The sequence below is a fragment of the Sesamum indicum genome, linkage group LG9 (genome assembly GCF_026168435.1).
Source record: "Sesamum indicum cultivar Baizhima isolate 11 linkage group LG9, ASM2616843v1, whole genome shotgun sequence".
NCBI classification, from domain to species: domain Eukaryota; kingdom Viridiplantae; phylum Streptophyta; class Magnoliopsida; order Lamiales; family Pedaliaceae; genus Sesamum; species Sesamum indicum.
In genome coordinates, this window is record NC_142665.1 from 21,205,975 (window position 1) to 21,228,741 (window position 22,767).

The following is a 22,767-nucleotide window of genomic DNA, read 5'->3' on the forward strand; positions in this document are numbered from 1 at the left end:
TGTCTATTCCTTGACCAATCAAAACATTATTTTATTGATCAAGAATTTAAATTATATATATATATATATATATATATATATATAAGAAGATAATGGGCGGTGGAGCATTGAATGCATCGGCCATAATCTCTTCTCCATGATTACAAGTTAATGCCTAAAGGACTAAAATTGGTTCTGCAATCTACATACGGTCATGGAATTTATTTTCAACAGCTTCCCGACTTCACCAAACACGTTTTTTATTATATAAAATATTAATGCTGAAATTAATGAAGACATAAATAATTAAGTCGTGTGAGTGTAGAATTATTGGTCACTCATCATCATGCCCATAATCATATCTGCAGAGGAAAAGGAAACCGCCATCGTTGATATGAAGAAACTTATATACATACACTCAGGAAATAACTGTTGCTAACTAACTACGCCACTTTGGGGATGTCAACTTGATAACAAAACCAAAACACGACTATTGCTAAAACGTTTAAATAAAAGGTGTGAGCACGCTCTGTTTCTGCATCATCCTCTTCCATGGGTTGCTTCTACAGGACTACCCCTCTTCACAATTAGAATACATGTAAAAAATCATTACAACTCTGACCTTCTACCATCTAATTTTATGTAACATAGACTATAGACTGTGTGGGTTTTTTTTCTGAATTTTATGCCTCTTAGGTGATTGATATGAAATATACTGCTAGCATTGGCAGAGAATTGAAATAAGTACCACCTTATTTCAGTTCCATGATCATAAGATTATAAGTTCCAACTTCATCAATGTGTGATATTATTCTACTTTAATTATAGTTGTTGATTAAATATAATTATTTGATATTCATTATTACTATATAATTGTTATAAGTGTTGATAGTTGTCAAATATAAATATTTAATTTTGATAATTGTGATCGATTTACTTAAAAATAAGAGTTTAATTTAAGTTTTTCTTTTGTTGAAATAAAAGGAAAAACTCTTCTTTTTAAGAAAACAATAGGAAAAAAAATCTATAATATTTGATTAAATATTTTTGTAATGTGGAAAAAAATTAAGGGGTTTTAGTTTTTTCGTTCTGAAATAATTTCATGTCTGCCAATTATTTTACCATCCGAAAAGAGAAAAAAGAAAAAAAAGAATCTTTATCTAAAAAAACGCCTCACTCGATCTAAGTTTTTATTTAAGGCTTATTAATTTCTCAAAGAATGACATAAGTGAAAGGTACAAAATTGGTATCAACAGCGTGACGGCTGCAGCATATTTTGTTCCCCAAATTAAGTGTATGTTTGTGTTATTTGATTAATGAATTTAATTATTCTTTTCAAATTGATAGTGGGAATATAATGGAACAAAAGCAAAAACCCACCTTACTTTGCTGCTCCTTCTCCCATTGGATGTTGAAATTTTTTGGGAGACTTAGCTCTAAAACCATATCCAATATTAATTTAAATTACTTAACCCCTTGTTAATTTTTTCAAGTAATAATACCTAATTTCAACGTCTGCCTCAAAATTTTACTGTTATATTTAAGTCACACAATCATTTTATGTTGATATTAGGATAGTAATCATTACCCATATCTCAAATTTACCTTAACTCTTACATAACAATCACTCAAACCAAATACTCATTGTGTTTTAGGAGATTCACTCAGATTGGATTTGGGTAGATTTGAATTAATTATATAATAAGTATAATTTATTTATTGTGTAATTAATATACAAAAAGTGATTAATTATATAATAAATTTATGTGATTAGTCTAAAATTAGGTAAAAATTTTGACAGTGGTTTCTATTTCTCAAAAAGTTATTTAACCTCTTCACACCAAACAAAAAGTCGCTGATTTTCACTCTATCTGCCACAACTTATATACAAAACAGTAAATCACGTGGCTCGAGCAAGTAAAAAGAAAATAATAACACGGTAAAAAAAGAGAAGAAAAATCAGAAAATGGCAGAAGAGAATTTCCGAAAAAGAAGCAGAAAGTGGTAAGGTGGCGAAGCTTAAGGCGAAAGTGCAGATCAGAGGGTGGCGTTCTATTCAATGTCTCTGCCTCTGGATATCTCTTTGCAGGTTGACTTCAATTAAAACCTCCACCTGCCGGTCATTTTTCTATTACCCAAAAACCCACCCCCCCATAAATTTTTATATTTTTCCCTCGTAGAAAACAACAGATTCCTATAATTAAATAAGGTTGGAGGAGGTGAGTGAGAGAGAGTGATTTCACATATGATAGTTTTTGGAGCTTTTTGCAGTGATCTTTTTGGGTTAATTATGCCTCCCTTCCTCTCTCTCTTCTCCTTCCTACTCATACATGTATTTTTTTCTTAATAGAGGGGAATTGAGATTGTGAAGAGAGGGCATAGTAGTAGGTGTGTGTGTGTGTGTTTTGTTTCGCTTTGTCTTGTTTGCTATTTCTATTTTTCTACTTGGATATGTCTTTCTTTTTTCCTCTGTTACCTCTCTCTTCTATCTTCTCCACCTCCTCACTCCCTTTGTCTCCTCCAATACCAAATCCAATTCCACTAAACATCTTTTACTCCTCATCATCATCCTCGTAGCAGCTTTCAGCTTAAAGAAATCAACAACCCTTCAAGCTTCTGTCTCGAATCAGAGTTCAAGATATAAAAAAAACATAGTTTACTTGCAGAAATAGAAGCGACGCTGCTGACAATATGGTTTTGGGTTGGCGACGAGCATTTTGCACTTCAATCCCCAAGGATAAAGACCCGGACTCCCCAATCATCAAAGACAAATCGGATCCCAGTCCCAGGCTGGCCTCCAGATTTGGTGGGTTTTTCTCCAACCCCTCTACGCCGCGCCTCCAGTCTCAGCCTGTGTCTGGCCTGGCCCTCCGCTGTAGAACCAACTCTGAGTCAGTGGTGGCGCAGCCTAATGCCGCAGTGCCCAGCCAGTCGGAGCCACATAGCCCAAGACTTCAATGCAAAACCAGAAATAGTCCTAGACTCTTTCACCACCGCTCCGCTCCTTCTTCACCTCGCTCTCCCTCCACCTTTTCTTTGATCAAAACCAGCCTGCGCCTCTCAAAGGTATAGTCTTTATGATATGGATGTTGTGGAAAGCTGAAGCTGTTTGGTTTTCAGTTTTGAACAGTGGATTTTAGTTGTAAGTTTTTTGACTAGTTGCATTTTTCATCATTCGCTAATTATTTTACCTGGAAAACTCTACTGCTAGCAGAGTAGGTGTGGGATATGCTTACAGAGCGTGAAAACAGGACAAGGGACGGCCATATTCACGGCGGAGTGCAGCCACAGCTTCCATTTTCCATGTATCGCGGCGCACGTGAAGAAGCAGGGATCCCTCTCGTGCCCCGTTTGCAACTTCACATGGAAGGAAATGCATCTTTTCAGTGATGATCATCACCAGAAACCCTTGCACCAGCAAGGCCAAAAGAGAGGCGATACACCGGCGAGAGATTCCAACTCCAAGAACGATAAAAGAAGCGTTTTGAAGGTCTATAATGATGATGAGCCACTGTCTTCTCCCACTTCGGGTGCCCGCTTCAATCCTATACCCGAATCAGATGAGACCGAAGAGGAAAGTGAGGAATTCCCCGGTTTCTTCGTGGCAAACAATGTTGTTCCAGCTGAGATGACGAAGACAACAAGGAATGTGGAGGTCTCTCTGTTGTCGGAAACGGCGGTGGTTTCAGTTGGGAAGACGAGCGAGACTTACGCTGTCGTTTTAAAACTCAAAGCCCCGGCGGCGCCTCTGCGTAGAGCTCCTATCGATTTGGTTACAGTACTCAACGTTAGCAGGAATGTCACCTGTGATAAGCTACAGCTGATGAAGAGAGTGATGAGAACGGTGGTCTCATCTCTTTCCGCCGCCGACCGCTTGTCCATCGTGGCCTTCTCCACGACGTCGAAACGGCTGTTGCCGCTGCGTAGAATGACCACTGCTGGCAGGAGATCCGCTCGTAGAATTATTGATGCAATCGTCTCGTTGGACGGTGGAGCCACCTGCGCCACCGACTCGCTTAAGAAGGCTGCTAAGGTTATCGAGGACCGTCGTGAGAGAAACCCCGCCGCAAGCATCCTGCTTTTCTCCGATGGTCACCGCAGTGGCCCTCGCGTCACTTCCTCACGCTTCTCCCACTTGGAAATCCCTGTGCATTCCGTCAACTTAAGTGCGTGCCTGAACGCGCCGCCCGACGACACTTTCGCAAAATGCATTACTGGTTTATTCAGCGTGGTAATGCAAGATCTGAAAGTTCAGCTGGGTTTCGTAACCGGGTCGGCTCCGGCGGAGATCTCGGCCGTGTACTCATACACGGGTAAACCATCATTTGTTGGGTCCGGGTCAAGCTGGTGCCGGGTCGGGGACTTCTACTCGGAAGAGGAGAGAGAATTGTTGATAGAGTTGAAGGTCCCATCATCATTGGGAGGGGCCCATCGGCATCTGTCCGTTCGTTGCTCCTACAAAGACCCGTCAACTCAAGAAACCATATACGACAAGGAACGCCCCCTCTTGATTCCCCGGCCACGCGCCGTCGGCTCCTCCACTAGGGACATTCAACGCCTCAGATGCCTCTTCGTAACAACACGCGCCGTCGCCGAGAGCAGGAGACTGGCCGAAAGGAACGACGCAGCCGGCGCTCACCACATGTTGGCCTCAGCCCGGGCTCTCGTTCTACAATCGGGTTCGGGTTGCGGGGAGGAGTTTGTGCGGGGACTGGAAGCCGAGCTGGCGGAGTTGAATTGGAAGAGGCAGGATGCGCAGTTTCCACCGAGGAGGAGGTACAACCACGAAAGAGAAACAGCCTTTCCGGACGAGAAAGCCGAGCCACTCACGCCAACATCGGCATGGAGGGCGGCTGAGCGGCTGGCTAAAGTAGCCATCATGAGAAAGTCCTTGAATAGAGTCAGCGACTTACATGGCTTTGAGAATGCAAGATTTTAAGTTTCTTTTTACTTTTTTTGTATTAAAATAAAATTTCAAAAGTATAAATGTATAAATATTAAAACCCAAAAAAAAAAAAAGGAAAATAGAGAGTGGAGAAAGCCCACACAGTATTATTTGATGGTGGGGTAGGATTGATGGAGGGGTCTCTCAGCTTTTTGTCTTTATTTTACTTTGCTCTATTATTTTTTATTATTATTATTTTAGTGTTTTCCGCTTTTTCTATTTAAGTTATGAAACTAAAATAAATGGAGATGGAGAATGTATGATATGATATGACATGTGATGTCTAATAGATATATAATTATTGTGCAGGTGTCTTTTAATGTAAATTTAAGTCCATGATCATATGATATGATGTGTTTGTGTTGAAATAAAGCTTGTCTTTAGTATTTTGATTAGGGTTTAGGTGCAACCTGTAGTTCTAGCATGGGGCCTAAAGTCAATTGCCAATTCAAATGTAACATTTATTTTAGATTTTCCTTTTTATATATTTGGTTCCTTTACTGAACATTTAATATTTATAGACTCATTTTGGTAAAAATGAATTACATTCAATTATATGATTGTAGGTTTTTTTTTTTTTTAATACGAGTTGTTTCATTGATAAGTAATTTGTAAATATTTCTAAGAGCAGGTATTATCTTTGAGAATGCTTTGGGTTGGTGCAGTGATTGAAATTGAAACAATTCCATTTGTTTTTCCTTTTTACAAAAGAATAAGAGTTGGTATTAGAAAAAAAAGTAATTTCTGGCTGAATTGCTTTACAGCAAACTTGGTTGATTTAGTACCCATTCCACGACTACTCTATTGATACATGGACCTGGATAGATTTTGTCACATATATATCTATTAATACATAATGGGTTCATTCTACAGTTATGCATTTATTACTGTAAGATCGCATTATGTGACCCCTATTACCTTAAACTCTGAACTGATTTAAATTTTAAAAGATTTTAGCTGAGGTGATCCTTAGCTAGCCTAATGATTTGTGTGCAAGCCGATTTTATTAAATCTGCTCGAGATAAACCTGAACTCTGAATCACCACCATGTCATCGCCAAATCAGCTCTAGGTCACCAAAGACCTCATCCAAGATTAATAAGTATAATTACATCTAGTATATAATTAATCGTTCTTCTTAAACTACATAATAATAATTGTAATAAGATTTATTTAAAATTGGTGGAATTTCAATCCAGCTAAACTGGTTGTAGAAAGCAAGGGACAAGACACATGAATCCGCAGTGGACGTACAAAAACTTTGTGAAACAAGTACTCATCAGTAATAAGGGGGGCCTTTTCCCACATACGTTAAAATTGATTGAGATATGGCAATAGACATATTTCCAATTATTGATGAAGGAAGGAACCAACAACATTATTATGGGTTTGCTGCCATTTTCGTTCTGCAAAAACGGATCTCATTTCAGATCATCACTCACTTGCTGTGGATGGAATTTCAGGCAACATTAATCTTCCCAAATCTTGTGGTTGCCACCTCAATTACCCGATACTCACCAATATCATTACCAATTCTTACACTGCTTCATGCATCATTTTCTCTTCAAACATTTCATGATTGAACATTTTTTCTAGTACCATTATAAATTTTTTAACACATCTTTTAAGAAATGTGTAACGTGATTGATATTTTTTTCTTTTTTTTCTCAAATGGGTTTATAAGATTCGAAATTAAGATGTTAAGAGCTTGTGAGCTCCTAACAAATAAGAAAGAATTTTCTGTACTTTTTGAAACTTTAACAAACTTTTTCAGTTTTATTTATGTTGATTATTAAATTACCAGTACTAATATTTTTATAGACTTATTAAATACTTCAAAACTTTAACAATATTATATATATGGGGCAAAATATTTTTTTAGTCTCATAGAATAAGAGTAGAATTTTTTTTGGTATCACAACTATGACAGATAACGCTCTTAGTTCTATAAAACTCAAAATCACGCCTTTTTAGTTTAAAAAAATGTGATTTTGGAACTTTTTTTAGTTCCAAATCACAACGTCTTTTTAATCCCGAACCACGCCTTTTTAGTTTCAAAATCACAACGCACATGACTTTTTGGAATTAAAAATGCGTGATTATGAGTTTTATGGAACTAAAAGCGATATCTATCATAGTTATGATACCAAACAAATTTACCCTTATTTTATGGGATTAAAAAAGCATTTAGCAATATATATATATATATATATATATATATGTCAACCGGATTCAAACAAATACTTAAAGAGAGAAGTGAGTCGTTTTCAATTGGTTGTGCAAATTGAAAGATGAGAGTAGCTAGGCCATGTTGCTCCTGCTCCACGAATAATTGGGTCTCTCTTCACTGCCCTATCACACTCCAAATTAGGATTGTATTATCACATATGTTTTGATTGGTGGACCATCATATCAAATCATGATTCCATGCAATTGCGCCTACACACACACACACAGAGCTTTGGGAAATCCCAAGAAAATGAGAAACAAGAATATGTTAAGTTTAATGAATGTTAGAAAATTACAGGTTAGAGATAGCATGACTTTAGCCACACGTTTGTGAAAATTAAGGAAAAGGGGTTGGGGCAACTTTTTGCAAACACCAAACACCTGAATGAGAGTGAGTGGAAGAGATCCGGAAAAGGTTGAGCAGTGCAATGACAAGTAAAAAGCTAAAAAAGAGTAGTGGTACCGAAAGCAGCTCTTTTCATGCGCTGCTCACAATATTGGATTTTTCATTGCTTTTTGAATCCTGAAATTGCGCACCTCTAAAAGTTTTTGAGTGCAACTCATGAACTCGCTGCTTTATTGGGGTGTTGCAGTGATGTGAAATTTCGAGTACCAAATGCCACCAATGTCCATGTCCATGTGGCTTCTATTATATTTTATATGCTATACATCCCTTGTCTTTTTTTTTCCCCCCCTATTGGAGGGGTTATTTTGCACTGTCGGTTCACTATAAGACATTGAATTGTGGGGATACTGCCCTTTAATTTTTATGTACTCTCTTATCAGCTATTGTTCCGATAGGTGCTCTTAACATTTTATGGACCATAAGGATAGATCTATAGGAACAACCAGTTAAAACTAAAATCATGAAACCGAAGGATTTGATAACTGAAAACCGAGCGAGGAAAGAGAACCCTGATGGTGAAATCAGTTCAATAGTATTTCTCACGCATTGGATGCATTTCATGTTGATTCCATGGGGATAAATGTGCGGGCAAATAGAAGAACTTCATGCATAGTTATTGCAGTATCCACTCTGACCCTGGATTTCACCCTTGGGCATTGCCTTTGAGAGGCTCACCGTTAATGTGGTGTGGCCTTAGATGGCATGCTTGTACGTACGCTTCACAAACCTTCCATAAGATGGAGATGTTGAAATCCCACATGAACTAAGAAACTGGATACCAACTCCCATTTTGACCCTCCCCACCCAAATGTAACGACATGCAAGTGCTTGGTGTTTCATGTGGAAAGAATATTTATTTACAATCATCCACCAGTAAACCTTCCAAGTCCAGTCCAGAACACATTAAGCAACCATACCATCACAACAAGATCTAATCTAAATGATACAGTTTACCTACGTTCATGAAGTATGTTCAATGGAGGAGCATCTCCCTTATGATCTGTTATCCGAGTGGAGGTAGGGAGGATAATCAAAGAGGTAAAAAGCTTCAATACAACCATTTTACATTTTCCAGTGGGATCAGAGATACAACTGCCTACACTGACCTGCTTCGACTTCAGAGGGACAATAAGGGCACTTGAACGGCCTTGTGCTGTTATTTTTGGACAACTTGGTGATGGATTGCTTGCACAATACATGTCCACATGACAACAGCATGGGAGGATTCTCTTCACTTGCTTGGTCTCTACTAACTGGACACACAAATACGGAATGGAACTGAAACTCCCTATCCAAATCAACTGGCACGGGTAATTGTTTCATGGACTGCCATTCCTGTTTTTTCCCAGTCATCACGTTCATCAGCTTTAAAAGGGTAGGTAATCCTTGAACTCCAGCGGCAATTGTCACGCTCAATGGGCTCTCATAGGATTGCCCAATAAGATTGCAGAACTGCCGTGTGAATTCCTCAGCCAGTTTGTCCCAATGTATGGAGGATAACAACTCTGCATATGGTGAGGAATCAAGCCTACCGGCCCACAACAGACAAGCCATAAGCTTTTGGATTTCAGCCATATGTTTGGCAGCAAATGGAGCCAAAAAGGCTCTAGCATACTTGAGAGCTTCATCTCTGCCCTTGTTCTGCAAGATTTCCACAAACTGAAGGCGGTGGAGTTTCAATTCAATGTCGGACCCATTTCGTGACAGTTGCTCGTGATTAATTGTTGCCCAATTCAGAGCAGGCTCCAGATTCCGAGATTTCATGGCTTCCAGTATTTGAAACATTTCCAAGAAAGGGGCTTTCTTTTCTGCAGCCTCTGGTTCGTTGCACTCATCCACGAAACAGTCACCAAGGTCAAATTGGCCCTGGCGGTAGAAGTGGCTTGCAATTATTTGATTAACAGTGTGGATATCAAAATCAATATTACGGTAAGCCTTCGAAATGTCAGGATTGAAAGATTTATCCAGAAGCTTCGGATACTTGCTCAACGCAATATTTAAATCCTTCTGTGTCCCTTCCAGCTGGCTGAGTGGAGCCATTTCTTTCAACTTGGCTTTTAGTTCGTTCAGGATCAATTTATGATCAGATGGAGATGCAGAATCTTTTCCAGATTGTATTCTTGATAAAGCTTGTTCTATTTCTTGCCCAATCTGTTCAATTATTTCTTGAGATTTCGAGGATGATAGTTTTTGCTTCTTTGTAACACGGTCAAAGGCATCTTTGATGGAATTCAACTCCATTTTTAAGTTGCTCAAGCACCTCAGTGTAATAGTTGTTTACACAATTGATAACCACCTAAAAATGAGAGAGAAAAATTGAGTCAACATCATCGGAAATGACTCTTGGAGGTATCTGCAAGAACAGAAACATGGGCACACTGCCTCCGATGCAATGGAGAAGAAATAGACAAAAAGGTTTCCAATCAATCTCAGCATATTAAGCAGCAGTAAATAGTGTCTTGCACTAATAAGAACTCATAAGAATTATTTGTTAGTATCTCTTGACCTTCCAGATGAACAACATCTAACTACATCACCAACAGAGCACGGAATAAGCTTCTTACATGGAGGAACGACCTAGTATAATATACAGCACTTCCCACAGTATCGCCACTACAATAAGCATTCATCATGGCTCAATCTTATTCTAGAATCCCCAAAGGGACTAGTAATAGGTGCTAAGCATACAAATCATGAACTCACCAACACAAACTCCTTCAGCTCGGCTTGAAAAGTCATACCAAACCAAGCTTAAGCTGAAGGTCAAGTCTTGAAGTTAGAGTCCTACCAAGCATGAGAAAAGGTGGGGCTGCTTATATTAGTCTTAGACTCGAACCAGTACAATAAGTACTAAGTCATGAAATTTCTGTGGAACTATCAGAAAGGGCCCTGACTCTAGGCCAGCCCCACATTTTAAGAAAATGTTCTTGGCTGCAAATGATCGATGAGATCCTTGTGTGATATCGGTCCTTTAGGATAATGTGTTCATGTCATATTCTTGTGTAGTTCCTTTTATTTATGTGAATTGCATTTGGTAATTGTTCTCCCGCTAAAAGACAAGGTGAATAATGTTGTTATTCATGGCATCATATGTAAGAGTAGCTCTACAGGGACCAAGTACTCATCCTCTCGTGTTGCCTTCTGAATCTGTTTATAAACATGATTAGCAATATTGCAAATTGCAAGGAAGTCACTAAAGAGACCAGGTCCTGCAGAAGATGAAAGGGTCAACAATTAAATCTAGAGACTCAGTTTGCAAAACTAATCTCTTTCAAATATAGTCTCGCTCAAATGGCACACACAATTATTAATATGGTTTTCTTGTTAATCTCAACCAAAGGTATTCCAGGACCTCTTATTACTGCAGAATATTTTTTGAAATTCAGGCTGGAGATTTTTATTCTAAATCCTGTTTTTTTGGTGCAGGTGTCTAATCTATAAGGATTAGCTTGTTTTCCTAATAGAAGCAATCACAGCTGGAGTTGTATATCTTAAGTCCTAAGGCCTAAAGGATAGGCTGTAATTTTCAAGATGAAGTATGGATACTTAATGAACATATGAAATACTTCAGAGGTTCCGTGAACCTTTCTTTGTGATGCAAACTAAGTATCGATGATGGTAAATATAATAGGAACTATTCCTAGAATTTTCACCAAGATCTTGATCTTTTCTTTTGATCTACTGCAAGGTCACTGTTCACACAGCACAGATCAGCTTACAGCAATTTAGTTCCTTCACAACCTTCAAAATCCAACCGTTTGAACCATTCAAACAGTTTTCATTAGTTTAGAGTTCTAGCAACAAGATCAAGCCTATGATCTCTTGTTCCATCTAAAATGAACTTATAGCAGGCCAGAGATAGCATTGACTTAAGAACATTGACAAAGTTGATGAATAACTAAGTTAATTACATTCCCTTCTTTTCTTCCATTTATTTTCATGAAAGATACATCACGAAATACAAAGAAAGCTAACTTATTTTCCTGCAAAGCATTCATCTTCAGAACATGCCCAAACACTACCAACCACCATTCATTTACACAACATCTATAGACCCTGATCCAATCAGATTAGAAATCAGGTCGTTTAAGATGGATAATCGGTCACAAGGCACATAAAAATGCCATTTGAACCCAGAATACTCATAATTCATAAAGATTCAAAACCATAGAGCCAAAGAAACCAAGGAGGTGCTTAAACAAATGCATAAAAATACATAAACACAAACAGCAAATAAACAAGAACTCGTGTTAGCGCAGAAAACAATCTTATTTTGTCTCCACAGCTAATAATTTTTGCAGTTCATCAAGAAAATGCAAGCGATTCATACTCGCCTAAACAGATTGATTTCGGTCAATCACCCATTAAAATTAAAGAAAAGTTCCACACAAATAAAAATCAAGCTAAAATGACGGAACAGATATAAGTAATACATACAAATAATTATTCAGATCGAGAAAGCAAAAGCTGGAAAGGTGAAATTGGGGAAAGAAATCAAAATCGCATGTAATTGATAGACACAAACTAGAAACGTAAACTCAAAAGACAAGAGGCAGAGGTATACCCACCAGAAGATAGCTGAGGAAGAGTGTAGAGAACGGAAAACCGAATGATGATTGATTGGGGGCACTTCTGGCAAGTTTTTGTACAGAAGTTGAAGGTGAGAAGAGGCCAGATTCCGACTTCATTTCGCTTAAAATTTGGGAATTTTTTATTCTTATTGACTATTCTACCCCTACAGCAGGAGGCCTAAGTGGGCCGAATCTGAGAAAGTTTGGTCCATTGGGCCTGAGCTCTTACAACTATTGGATTTCTGGGTGTCCAATTACTGGCCCTGTTATTGAATATGTCAAATTTGTATTTCAATTTTTTTATGTCGTTTGACCCATTTTTTAATAATCAATTTTAGAATAAAAAATTCATCGAAACTTGTTTGGATCTTGCTTTTGTAAATGCTACAACTTATAATTTTTAATCACTTTACAATTATTTTACATGTAGTTACTTATTGTGTACATTAAATAATTTTTAATTCTCCCAATTATTTCAAAATCACCATAATATTTTTGTCTAATCAACTGTAAAATTATTGATCTAAACAGCATAATACTTTTTCCAAAATCAATTATTTCAAAATCATTTCTCTCATAATCAATTATCGAAGCAAACTGGGTTTCAATATCTTCTAAGTTGGAACAGAACGAAGTCTTTTCGCTCTTGTAATTGTTATAAAACGGACCTTAATAGAAGTTCTTCATCCTTATGAGACATTCGATTCAAGTCGAGCACTATCCAATTTGTGAAACCATCATCCAACCCAAGATGGGTAATAGTTCGTCATCACTCGTAATCAAATTATTACTCTTATTTTACGATTGATTTTGCATTTAAATCGATTTGATCCATGACATATCTTTTGAGAAGTCACATTTGAATTCTGGAAAGAAATAAAGTAGTTTAATTCAAATGCTAAAGAAGGAAAAATGGTAGCTGGCCAGACTGGGATACAAAATGATTTGGAAAGAATCTCACTTTAAACCTATCTTCATGCACAAATCTTGTACAACTTGGACATTCTTGATTATGCACCGAGAACCAGCAAATGGAGTTAAAAACTCCTTGAAATGGATGAAAACCTCAACCATCACTAGCACAGACGGATATACATGTGTTGAATCTGCCCAAGTAAATGCAGCCGTCTCTCTCGTTAAGATTATATCCAAGAATCAATAGGCTTCAAGTCTCAATTATAGTCACAATAGCTTTTGCTATCCATGAATTATGATCACAAAAGATGAGGAAACACAAACAATTAGATATAGTCACCCGAACATAAGACAATTCCAAGAAGGTGATACAGCAATCTTTCAGTATAATAGATCTTTACGGCTGGCCTGACGATTGGACAATAAAACAAAATCCAAGTGAGTAATCAGATAAATGAATTTGCACAACAAAGTGGATCCCGATGTTGTCAGATGCATAATCAGCATTCATTTCCAACAGAAATCCTCAAGGGTTCAGCGTCAAGCTGTTTGTGCAAAATACATCAGGGTACACTTGAAAACTTAACTGATAATATACATATAGTACAACACACTGTTCATTGTTCCATCCAAAAGAATCACAAAATCCAAGTTGGACGAAAGAAGGTACTACTAGGAATTGATCATGCATATTCTGGTGCACATTGACTGCCTCCAACTGCAAATTGGCCATAAAACTTACCAATTTGCAGCATCATAAGTTTAACAGAAATGTGGCTATAGTAATGTAACTATGAAAAAATCAACTAAGATGGACTAATACAACATCACAGCTCTCAGCAGTTTCTGGATCAAATTGCATGGGAACTGTCATCATGAGTTTAAGCCAATTGAAATATTTGCACCATGGGTCAGAACAACCTGCACCAAAAGAGTTGTAGCATCTGTGGTTTCAGCATTAATTGCATTTAAGATGCCACAAGATGATTTATTAACTTATAGTCGCACAAATAAAGGCCTGCTGATTGACAATAGTGTAAAAACCAGCACAAGGTGGAATCCACCTCAAAGAATAGATTTAAGCAAATATTAGACAAGGACTTTTAGATGCCAAAGCTTCATGTATCTCAAAATCTGCACATTGAATTCAATTACTCAAGTTAAATCTGCCAGTCAACCTTAGGGGAATTTCTTTCTTAGGAGCATCCACAGTAGTAACATCTCATATTTAAATCAGTGCTTGAATTTCATATCTACAAAATAGAGCACACAATGGGAACCAATATCATAAGAGCACAAAATTACCTGCCACTCGGGGAGAATATTAAAATGATGTCATCTACTACCTCGAAAGGATGACCGACTTTTATTGATGAGCTCGTAGTAATTATCTTCTCCATAATGTCGTCTGAAACATAAAACAAGGCAACTCAACACATAGTGGAATGAAATAAGGACTTGCATTCTGTTAATAAAGTTCAACAAAGTGGGCACGTTCTGGCCGGTAAAGGAAATCCTAACCTTTTCAAGTTCTAAACTTTTCCTATTGTTTGAAAATGCCTGGAATAAAAATAAGTTTTTCTTAGATTCATCTGATAGCATGATAATGGTCAACATACAAGTTTCAGGATTTCTGTACTCCATTTTAACTTAAGATCCCCACCATCCTTCAGTGGTAATGGTGTTTTTTTCGTATTTTCTTGTGGAGTGTGCAGGGTGGGGGGAGGAAATCAACTTAAAAGAGGATTATACAATGCCCTTAGCACTGCCACCAACAAAACTATCGTAAAAAGGGAGAATAACAGGATGTAAAGTTCAGCGCTTTTCATGCTAATTTCCAACACCGAAGGTCCATGTTTAAGTTCTTAACAAAAAAGATGTGTGCATAATCAAATACAACACAATTTCCACTCCAAACGACTTCCAAGTGCAAAAGATGCTAATCGATACTTCCTACAAGTAAAACTGAAATGCATGTTGAGGATTGCTCACAAACTGTGGAAAGTAACACTTACGCCAGATCTGCCAGGGTGTCCGACTTTATTACAGCCTTCCCCTCTGGGAGTTCAAGACAAGAATAGTGCATTATCATTTCCTTCAACGTGTGTTTAGTGCTCTTGATATCATTATCCCATAAGATACTCTGAGATTACAAAAATATAGCTCAGTAAGTCCACCTACGTCTAGTGATCCATCAACACCTAGGAAACAAACCCAACATATTTGGATGATGAATTTAAGATGATGTAGAAACCAACCTTACTAACATACTCTCTTTTCACGTCTTCCCAGGGTAATTTTCCTTTTGGAGAGAATATAGAGGCATTCCAAAGGGCACCTCTGGCAACCATCACAGATGAAGCACCTGTGGCAGAAAAAGATTGCATAGGGAAACTTTCATCACTCAAAAGAAATAACAAAAGTGCATGATTAATGAAAAGAGAGATCTGTCTCAAGGGCCTCCACGATCAAAAGAAAATATTTTAGAGTTAAAAGTTTCAAATGCTACCTAAGCAAAACAAAACATACTGCAACATATAATGCGACTTAAACACCTGTTGGCTGAGGACATCACACCATGCATGTAACAACTCAAAGTTGACCAGCTTAAAGAAAATGTGCAGCTCCAGGTTCACAAGACTGGCGATGTTACAGTAGAAGTATGGCAAGCAAGACACAAAGTAAGGCAGATTTTTTTAATATATGCAATAAACATACCTTATTCCCCATGCTTACACTTGAAGACTTACTATGTATATCTGTATCTTTGCGGAGCAAGAAAAAAATTTCATAAATTATCCATCTAAATCTTATAAGAAGAGCCTGTCCAATCAAGGGCAAATAAAGTTCGAGCCTGTCCTGACATGCACCTGTTTTGTAGCATGCACATACACAGAAATGTTTACAAGAAATCTAAATCCACTTATGAGAAACCATGGATGTGAATGTAGACATAGTATCTAGTCAAACCCTCCAAATGCTCCAAATCTATGAACCAGAACAACTAAAGAAAAATATCATCAGGCCATCATGAATGACAGTGGATAGGAATCATAGCAGATGTAAAAGATTCTGTACAACCAAAAAAGAGGATAAAGGAATCCTAGGGATTGCATATGAGCATCCAAGTAACCCCAACCAATGACAAGATTTTGGATTTGAATACTCTACATCCATGCTTTAGTCAAATAAACAAATAATTTGCAGCTCTCAGGAGACAAGACTCATGACGCAAGAAAAACCAACTGGTTGTCAACTTGTGAGACAATTAAAATACATGAAAGTCTTAATAGAAGAAGTTAATCTATGAAAAATAGCCATCAAATGACGAAGGTTATCCCGGATTGTCGTAAAATATTTTATCAAATGAATACTACCTTCCAAAATGACAACATATTCTCTAACTTTGCAGGAAAAGTATGGCAAAATAATTAACTGGGAATGTAACCAAGCAAAACACTAATATGCCTAATCTCTAAACAACAAAGCATGCAATCATCAATTACATGAAATAGCACAACGAGAAACATCAAGAACAATATGCACGACTTCTTCGAATGTGAAAATCGCACAAGTTTTTAAAGCACAACAGATAATAGAAGAGAGCATAATCCTGTTTCTGAGAAACAAGAAAAATACCAATTTTCTGGATCAAAGAAAAATACCAGAACAAAATTTTCTCAGTGTTTACAATTACAGAAAACACACATAACCTATTCCCATGAGCATATCGACTTGTAAATAAGAACTACCGGGCACATTGTATTACTGCAAAAGATACCTGTAGCGACTTTGATGCGTTCAAAATCTTCATACTCAAATACATCGCCATTGGCAATAACTGGGATGGAAACTGCAGCTACAACATCAGCAATCTCACTCCACTTAGCTGGATCTCTTGGCCTATCAGCAACTTTCCTGTGAATATTTTTAAGGAAGAAGTATCATCAGAGCAACGATTTGGTATCAACTGAATGGTTCAAATTGAATGTAAAAACTAGCAAAAAACCCTCATACATATAGGATAAATTTGACATAAGCTCTCCAACCAGCTTTTCATACTCACATATTTGAAAGAGCTTGTGGCAATTGATACAACTACTTGAAAAGCAGAACATAAAAAATGGATACAACTAATACTTTTAAGTATCAAATAGATACATGGACATAAAGGAGACTTAAAACAAAAACTCTGTGCCAGAACTGTTTGCGATCATTCAAAATCAGAAAATTGGTGAAGATACCTTCCATGGACAGCTAGAGCAGATACACCAGTTTTCTCAATTCTTCGTGCTAATTCCACAGTGTCTTGAGTTGATTTTAATAGACGGATCTTGCATGTCACAGGTGTATTAAGGTTTCTTTTCAATGTTGTCAAAATCTAGATTTGAAAAGGAAAAAAGAATAAGACCAACAGCCTACGCAGTCACCCAAAAAGAAGTGAAATCAAATTAAGTGCAAAAATGTTCACATACATCATGAATGAGATCGGGTTTTGTCAACAGCGCAGCACCCATTCCACCACTAATAGAGAAAGACTTGGGGCAACCCATATTTATATCCACAGCAGCAACATCCATGCACCTAAAGAAAAGATGGCTTCAGAATAATGTCAAAGGACACATCATAAAGGAGTCCTTGCCACCTAACATGAATGGATCACTTATGCATCTGGTAAGTTGTGGATAGGGAGGGAGAACTTAATCCTACCAACCTATATCATCTACTCTTCTCAGAAATAAGAAGAAACAGGACAACAAACAAATACATAAATAAATAAGGAGTAAGAGGCCGTTTGAACCAGATACTCCAGTCATTTTTATCTATCAAAGTCAAAGTTCCAGTCTTCATACACAATCCCAATATATGGATTGTATATTAGTAGTCCTACATAACACTTCTGCGTCAAATTTTTAGTGGCACACTCAAGATGCACTAAAGCCTCGAATCATCAAATGCTAAGCCCTCTATCATGCTCCAACAAATAGGTAATCAAATCCCATTATGACTGTATTTTGGTACTGAATAAAACCAAAGATAAGAAAGTAACTCACACATTTTGGGCAGCACGGAGAGCTCTTACTGCATCTGAAGTTCCCATCTGGAAAACAACTCGATTTTTTTCTTCAGAGCATGTTCTGAAAACAACACTGTCTGTTCCTTTCTCCACCACATCGATAGTTCCAAGTACATCTAAATAACAAACAATAATTACCTAAGTTCCACATATGGATGAAGATGAAAGAGTTTCCATCTATAATCTATTGGGTAACTTGACAGCTGAATTTATGGCTTTAAAGCTCACAACAAAATTGAATTCCACAGGAAAGCAAAGAGAAACCACAACATAAATGCAAACAAACAAACAAGGCATACACCATTGATTCGGCGCTCGCACTTGAGGAGTTTGTGATCAATAATCTCCTCCCCATATGTGATATCAGCACCATATTCAGCAGCAAGCAGCCTGAAAGGCAGTGTGCCCTAAAACTCAAATAAAAAGCTCAGGCATCAAGAAGAAACATCAGCCGATTCTTATGACAATCAGCAAAAGGAGCAACAAGTATCCTAATTACACAAAATAATAAAACGAAGACAATAATAAATCAGCAGCTTTAAACAAGTGGCGACAGCACTCACAACTCGAACCATAGGTGCAAGGACAAGCTTGTTCCTATAATCTATCTCCATCCCGGCAATGGCGGAACCGAAGACTGATTAACCCAACAGAAAAGTGAGAGAGAGGGAAAGTACTAACTGGGTTTGATCGTGGTCCAAGTAACCCACTGTTTACAAATCAATAACCACCTAAAAGTAAGAGGCAAAATTAAGTTAACATCATAGGAAATGACTCTGGAGGTATCTGCCAGAACAGAAACATGGGCACACTGCCTCCAATGCAACGGAGAAGAAATGGAGAAGAAACAGTCAGACAAGGTTTTCCAGTCAATTTCAGCATATTAAGCAGCAGTAAATAGTGCCTTGCACTAATAAGAACTCACAACAATTATTTCTTAGCATTTATTGACCTGCCAGATGAACAATATCCAAATGCTTAAGCAACAGGCACAGAATAAGCTTCTTACATGGAGAAGAAACCTAGTATAATATATAGAATTTCCCACAGTATAGCCACTAGATAAGCATTCATCACTGGCCAATCTTATTCTAGAATCCTCAAAGGGGACTGCTAGCAGAGTGGATATATTAGGTGCTAAGCATACAAATCATGAACTCATCAGCAAACTCCTTCAGCCCAGCTTGAATAGTCATACCAACCCAAGCTTAACCTCTGTCAAGCCTTGAAGTTAGAGTCCTAGCCAAGCATGAGGAAAGGTGGGGTTGCTAAGATTAGTCTTAGACTCGAACCAGTATAATAAGTAATAAGTTACGAACTCTCTGTGGAACTATCAAAAGGCCATGACTCTAGATCAGCTCCACAATATAAAAAAATGGTTCCTGGCAGCGTGTAATCAATGAGATCCTTCTGTGATAAAGGTCCTCTAGGATAATGTGTTCATGCCGTATTCTAGTGTAGTTTCTTTTATTTATGTGAATTGCATTTGGCAGATGTTCTCCACCTCATAAACAAGGTGAATGATGTTATTCCTGACATCCTATCTAAGGGTACCCCATCAGCGACCAAGTACTTATCCTCTCATGCTGTCTTTTGAATCTGTTTTAAAAATAATTAACCATATTACAAATTGCAAGTCACTAAAGAGGCCAGGTCTTGCAGGTGATGAAGGGGTCAACAAATAAATTCAGAGTATCAGTTTGTACTTTGTAGAACTAATTTCCTTCAAATATAGAAATATAGTCTCAGTCAAATGGCACACACAATTATTAATATGGTTTTTTTGTTAATCTTAATCCAATGGTATTCCAGGATCTCTGATTACTGAAGAATATTTTTGGTAATTCCGGCTGGAGGTTTTTATACTAAGTCCTGTTTTTTTGGTGCAGTTAGTTATCTAATCTATAAGAATTAGCTTGTTTTCCTAATACAAGTAATCTTAGCTGGAGTCTTATATCTCAACTCCTAAGGCCTAAAGTATAGGCATGTAATTTTTCAAGATTTCAGTATGGATACTTAATGAAGGTATGAAATACTTCAGAGTTTCCTTGAAGCTTTGTTTGATATGCAAACTAAGCATTGATGACAGGAAAAAGATTATAGGAACTATTCCTATAATTTCACCATGATCTCAATATTTTCTTTTGATCTACTGTAAGGTCACTGTTCGCACAGCACAGATCAGTTGACAGCAATTTGCTTCCTCCACAACCTTCAAAAGCCAACTGTTTGAACCCGTCAAACAGTTTTCATTAGTTTAGAGTTCTAGCAACAAGATCAAGCCTTCAAATCACTTGTTCCATCTAAATGAACTTACAGCAGGCGAAGAAATAACACTGACTTAAGAACATTGAAAATTTGATGAAGAACTAAGTTAATTACATTTCCCTTCTTTTCTTCCATGTCTTTTCACATTTTCTTTACAGACCATGTTACATATGGCAGATAGATACATCCACAATACAAAGAAAGCTAACTTATTTTCCTGCAAAGCATTCATCTTCAGAACATGCCCAAACACTACCAACCACCATTTCATCTACACAACATCTGTAGATCCTGATCCAATCAGACTACAAATCAGGTCATTTAAGATGGATAATGGGTCACAAGGCACATAAAAATGCCATTCGAACCCAGAATACTCATAATTCATAAAGTTTCAAACCCAAAGAGCCAAAGAAACCGATGCGGTGCATAAACAAATGCATAATAATACATAAACACAAGCAGCAAATAAACAAGAACTCGTGTTAGCGCAGAAAACAATCGTACATTGTGTCCATAGCTAATAAGTTTTTCAGTTCATCAAGAAAATGCAAGCGATTCATACTCGCCTAAACAGATTGACTCCGGTCAATCACCAATTAAAATTGAAGAAATATTCCATACAAATAAAATTCAAGCTGAAATAACGGAACATAAACAAGTAATAAATACAAATAACATTCAGATCGAGAATGCAAAAGCTGGTAAAGTAAAATTGGGGAAAGAATTAAAAAACGCATGTAACTGATAAAGAGAAACTAGAAACATAAACTCAAGATAAAGAGGCAGAGGTATAATCACCAGAAGATAGCTGAAGAAGAGTGTGGAGAAGGGAAAACGGAATAATGATTGATTGGGGGCACTCCTGGCAAGTTTTGTACAGAAGGTGAGAAAGGCCAGATTCCGATTTCATTTCGCTTAAAATTTGGGAATTTATTATTTTTATTGACTATTCTAACCCTAGACAGCAGGAATCATAAATGGGCCGAATCTGGTAAAGCTTCCGTCCATTGGGCCTGAGAGCTTACAACTATTGGAGTACTCGATGTCCATTGAAAACCTGTTTACCTCTGTGATTGAGTACGTCAAATTTATATTTCTGACTACAGATGCAAATTTTTGTTTCGTTTGACCTATTTTTAAATAATTAGTTTTTGAACAAATTTCATCCAGACAGATTTGCACAAACAGAATTCAAGCCCATGGAGTGCTAGCCTTACACTCAAACAGTAACCTATTTCTGTAGCCCCAAATTCCCCACATAAGTGTCAATGCCATTTGGAAATGCTGTACAGAACATTTAGCTGCAAGATGTCGTAGCCATTGTTCAAGAGAATCCACCCAAGTAGAAATAACCCCCCAGGGAACATCAATTAAAGCCAAGCACTGCCGAGAAATTGCACAACGCAGAAATATATGTTCCTCATCCTCACCTTCACAGCCACAAACAGGACATCTATCCTCAATCTCCGGTCTGCGTTTCTTCAAGTTGGACAGCACAAGCAACGCCCCAGTACACTTTCTCCAGCGAAAACGTTTAATTTTTCCTGGAAGACGAACTTCCACAAGAAATTTCAACCCAAATTCACGTCAGATCAAGAAGATTCAACCAATGTACCTTGCAAACGTGCTTGTCTCTTGCAACCAAAAAATAGGCGCTTTTTAACACTAAAGTCACCATCCTTTGAATAATGCCAAATGAGGTGATCACCTTCAGAAGTATCAGAAACTGGTATGGATTTAATACAAGCAAATATCCTCTTCTGAAAACAACGATTGAAGTTTTGTCGTGTCCCAGCCTTCATGATTAGGAAGTAAAATCTCATCCACAGTTACATTAGTAGCACCTGGTGGCAGCGGGGTAATTGGATGGAAAAGAATTGATCGCGGTAGCCGTGGATCCTTCCAAACTCAAATACGACTCCCATCACCAACATACCAACGACAACCCCCATCCGTGGCAAACGTAGCTGCCATGATGCTTTCCCTTGAGGCTGAGGGATTATAACCAAACGATGCTCGCTAAAAGATAATCGACGGTAGTAACGGGCTTTCTGTACTCCTGCAAGGAGACTCTCGGTCTTAGTAAGCAATCGCCAAGCTTGTTTCCCTAGTAATGCCAAGTTGAACTGTTGTGTTTTCAAACCTGTTTACTGGTATACAGTTTGAACCAAACCACCCAATGAATATGCCTGCGATTCGGGGAACTCCACCAAAATTAGCACAAGCAGCTTGTATTTCATGAAGTAAGGAACCAGGACGAAGAAAACATTGGATGACATAATTAGGTATGGCTTGGAGAATAGCTAGCTTTTATGAAAACCTCTTTACCAGCACTACATAAAGACTTCTCAGACCAACCTAGCAGCCTGTTCCAA

At 37.7% G+C, this 22,767-nt stretch overlaps 3 protein-coding genes across 8 annotated transcripts; 1 reads left to right on the forward strand and 2 right to left on the reverse strand.

The window, feature by feature from the left end:
* Positions 1 to 2,168: 2,168 nt before the first annotated feature.
* LOC105177867 (putative E3 ubiquitin-protein ligase EDA40) lies at positions 2,169 to 5,119 on the forward strand. Its single transcript, XM_011101149.3, has 2 exons — positions 2,169 to 3,045; positions 3,194 to 5,119. The coding sequence occupies exons 1-2, from the start codon at positions 2,671 to 2,673 to the stop codon at positions 4,916 to 4,918; spliced, it is 2,100 nt and encodes a 699-aa protein (XP_011099451.2). The 5' UTR covers positions 2,169 to 2,670; the 3' UTR covers positions 4,919 to 5,119.
* A 3,273-nt stretch (positions 5,120 to 8,392) lies between these two features.
* Positions 8,393 to 12,245, reverse strand: LOC105177866 (LisH/CRA/RING-U-box domains-containing protein). Of its 3 annotated transcripts, none has more exons than XM_011101147.3 (2): positions 12,127 to 12,245; positions 8,393 to 9,854 (listed from the first exon to the last, which is right to left on the reverse strand). In XM_011101147.3, exon 2 carries the CDS (start codon positions 9,797 to 9,799, stop codon positions 8,639 to 8,641), a length of 1,161 nt encoding a protein of 386 aa, XP_011099449.1. In that variant the 5' UTR covers positions 9,800 to 9,854; positions 12,127 to 12,245; the 3' UTR covers positions 8,393 to 8,638. The 3 variants fall into 3 exon arrangements, with proteins under 3 accessions (XP_011099449.1, XP_020554847.1, XP_011099450.1); XM_020699188.2 differs by having other exon boundaries at positions 12,123 to 12,241; XM_011101148.3 differs by lacking the exon at positions 12,127 to 12,245 and adding an exon at positions 11,996 to 12,125.
* Positions 12,246 to 13,613: 1,368 nt separating this feature from the next.
* LOC105177865 (Aldolase-type TIM barrel family protein) lies at positions 13,614 to 21,331 on the reverse strand. Of its 4 annotated transcripts, XM_011101145.3 has the most exons (11): positions 21,191 to 21,330; positions 18,685 to 18,852; positions 18,423 to 18,528; positions 18,099 to 18,237; positions 17,520 to 17,628; positions 17,289 to 17,425; positions 16,826 to 16,962; positions 15,303 to 15,409; positions 15,060 to 15,187; positions 14,350 to 14,452; positions 13,614 to 13,965 (listed from the first exon to the last, which is right to left on the reverse strand). In XM_011101145.3, exons 2-10 carry the CDS (start codon positions 18,733 to 18,735, stop codon positions 14,380 to 14,382), a joined length of 987 nt encoding a protein of 328 aa, XP_011099447.1. In that variant the 5' UTR covers positions 18,736 to 18,852; positions 21,191 to 21,330; the 3' UTR covers positions 13,614 to 13,965; positions 14,350 to 14,379. The 4 variants fall into 4 exon arrangements, with proteins under 4 accessions (XP_011099447.1, XP_020554770.1, XP_088740841.1 ...); XM_020699111.2 differs by lacking the exons at positions 18,423 to 18,528; positions 18,685 to 18,852 and having other exon boundaries at positions 21,191 to 21,317; XM_088884715.1 differs by lacking the exon at positions 21,191 to 21,330 and having other exon boundaries at positions 18,421 to 21,165.
* Positions 21,332 to 22,767: the final 1,436 nt, after the last annotated feature.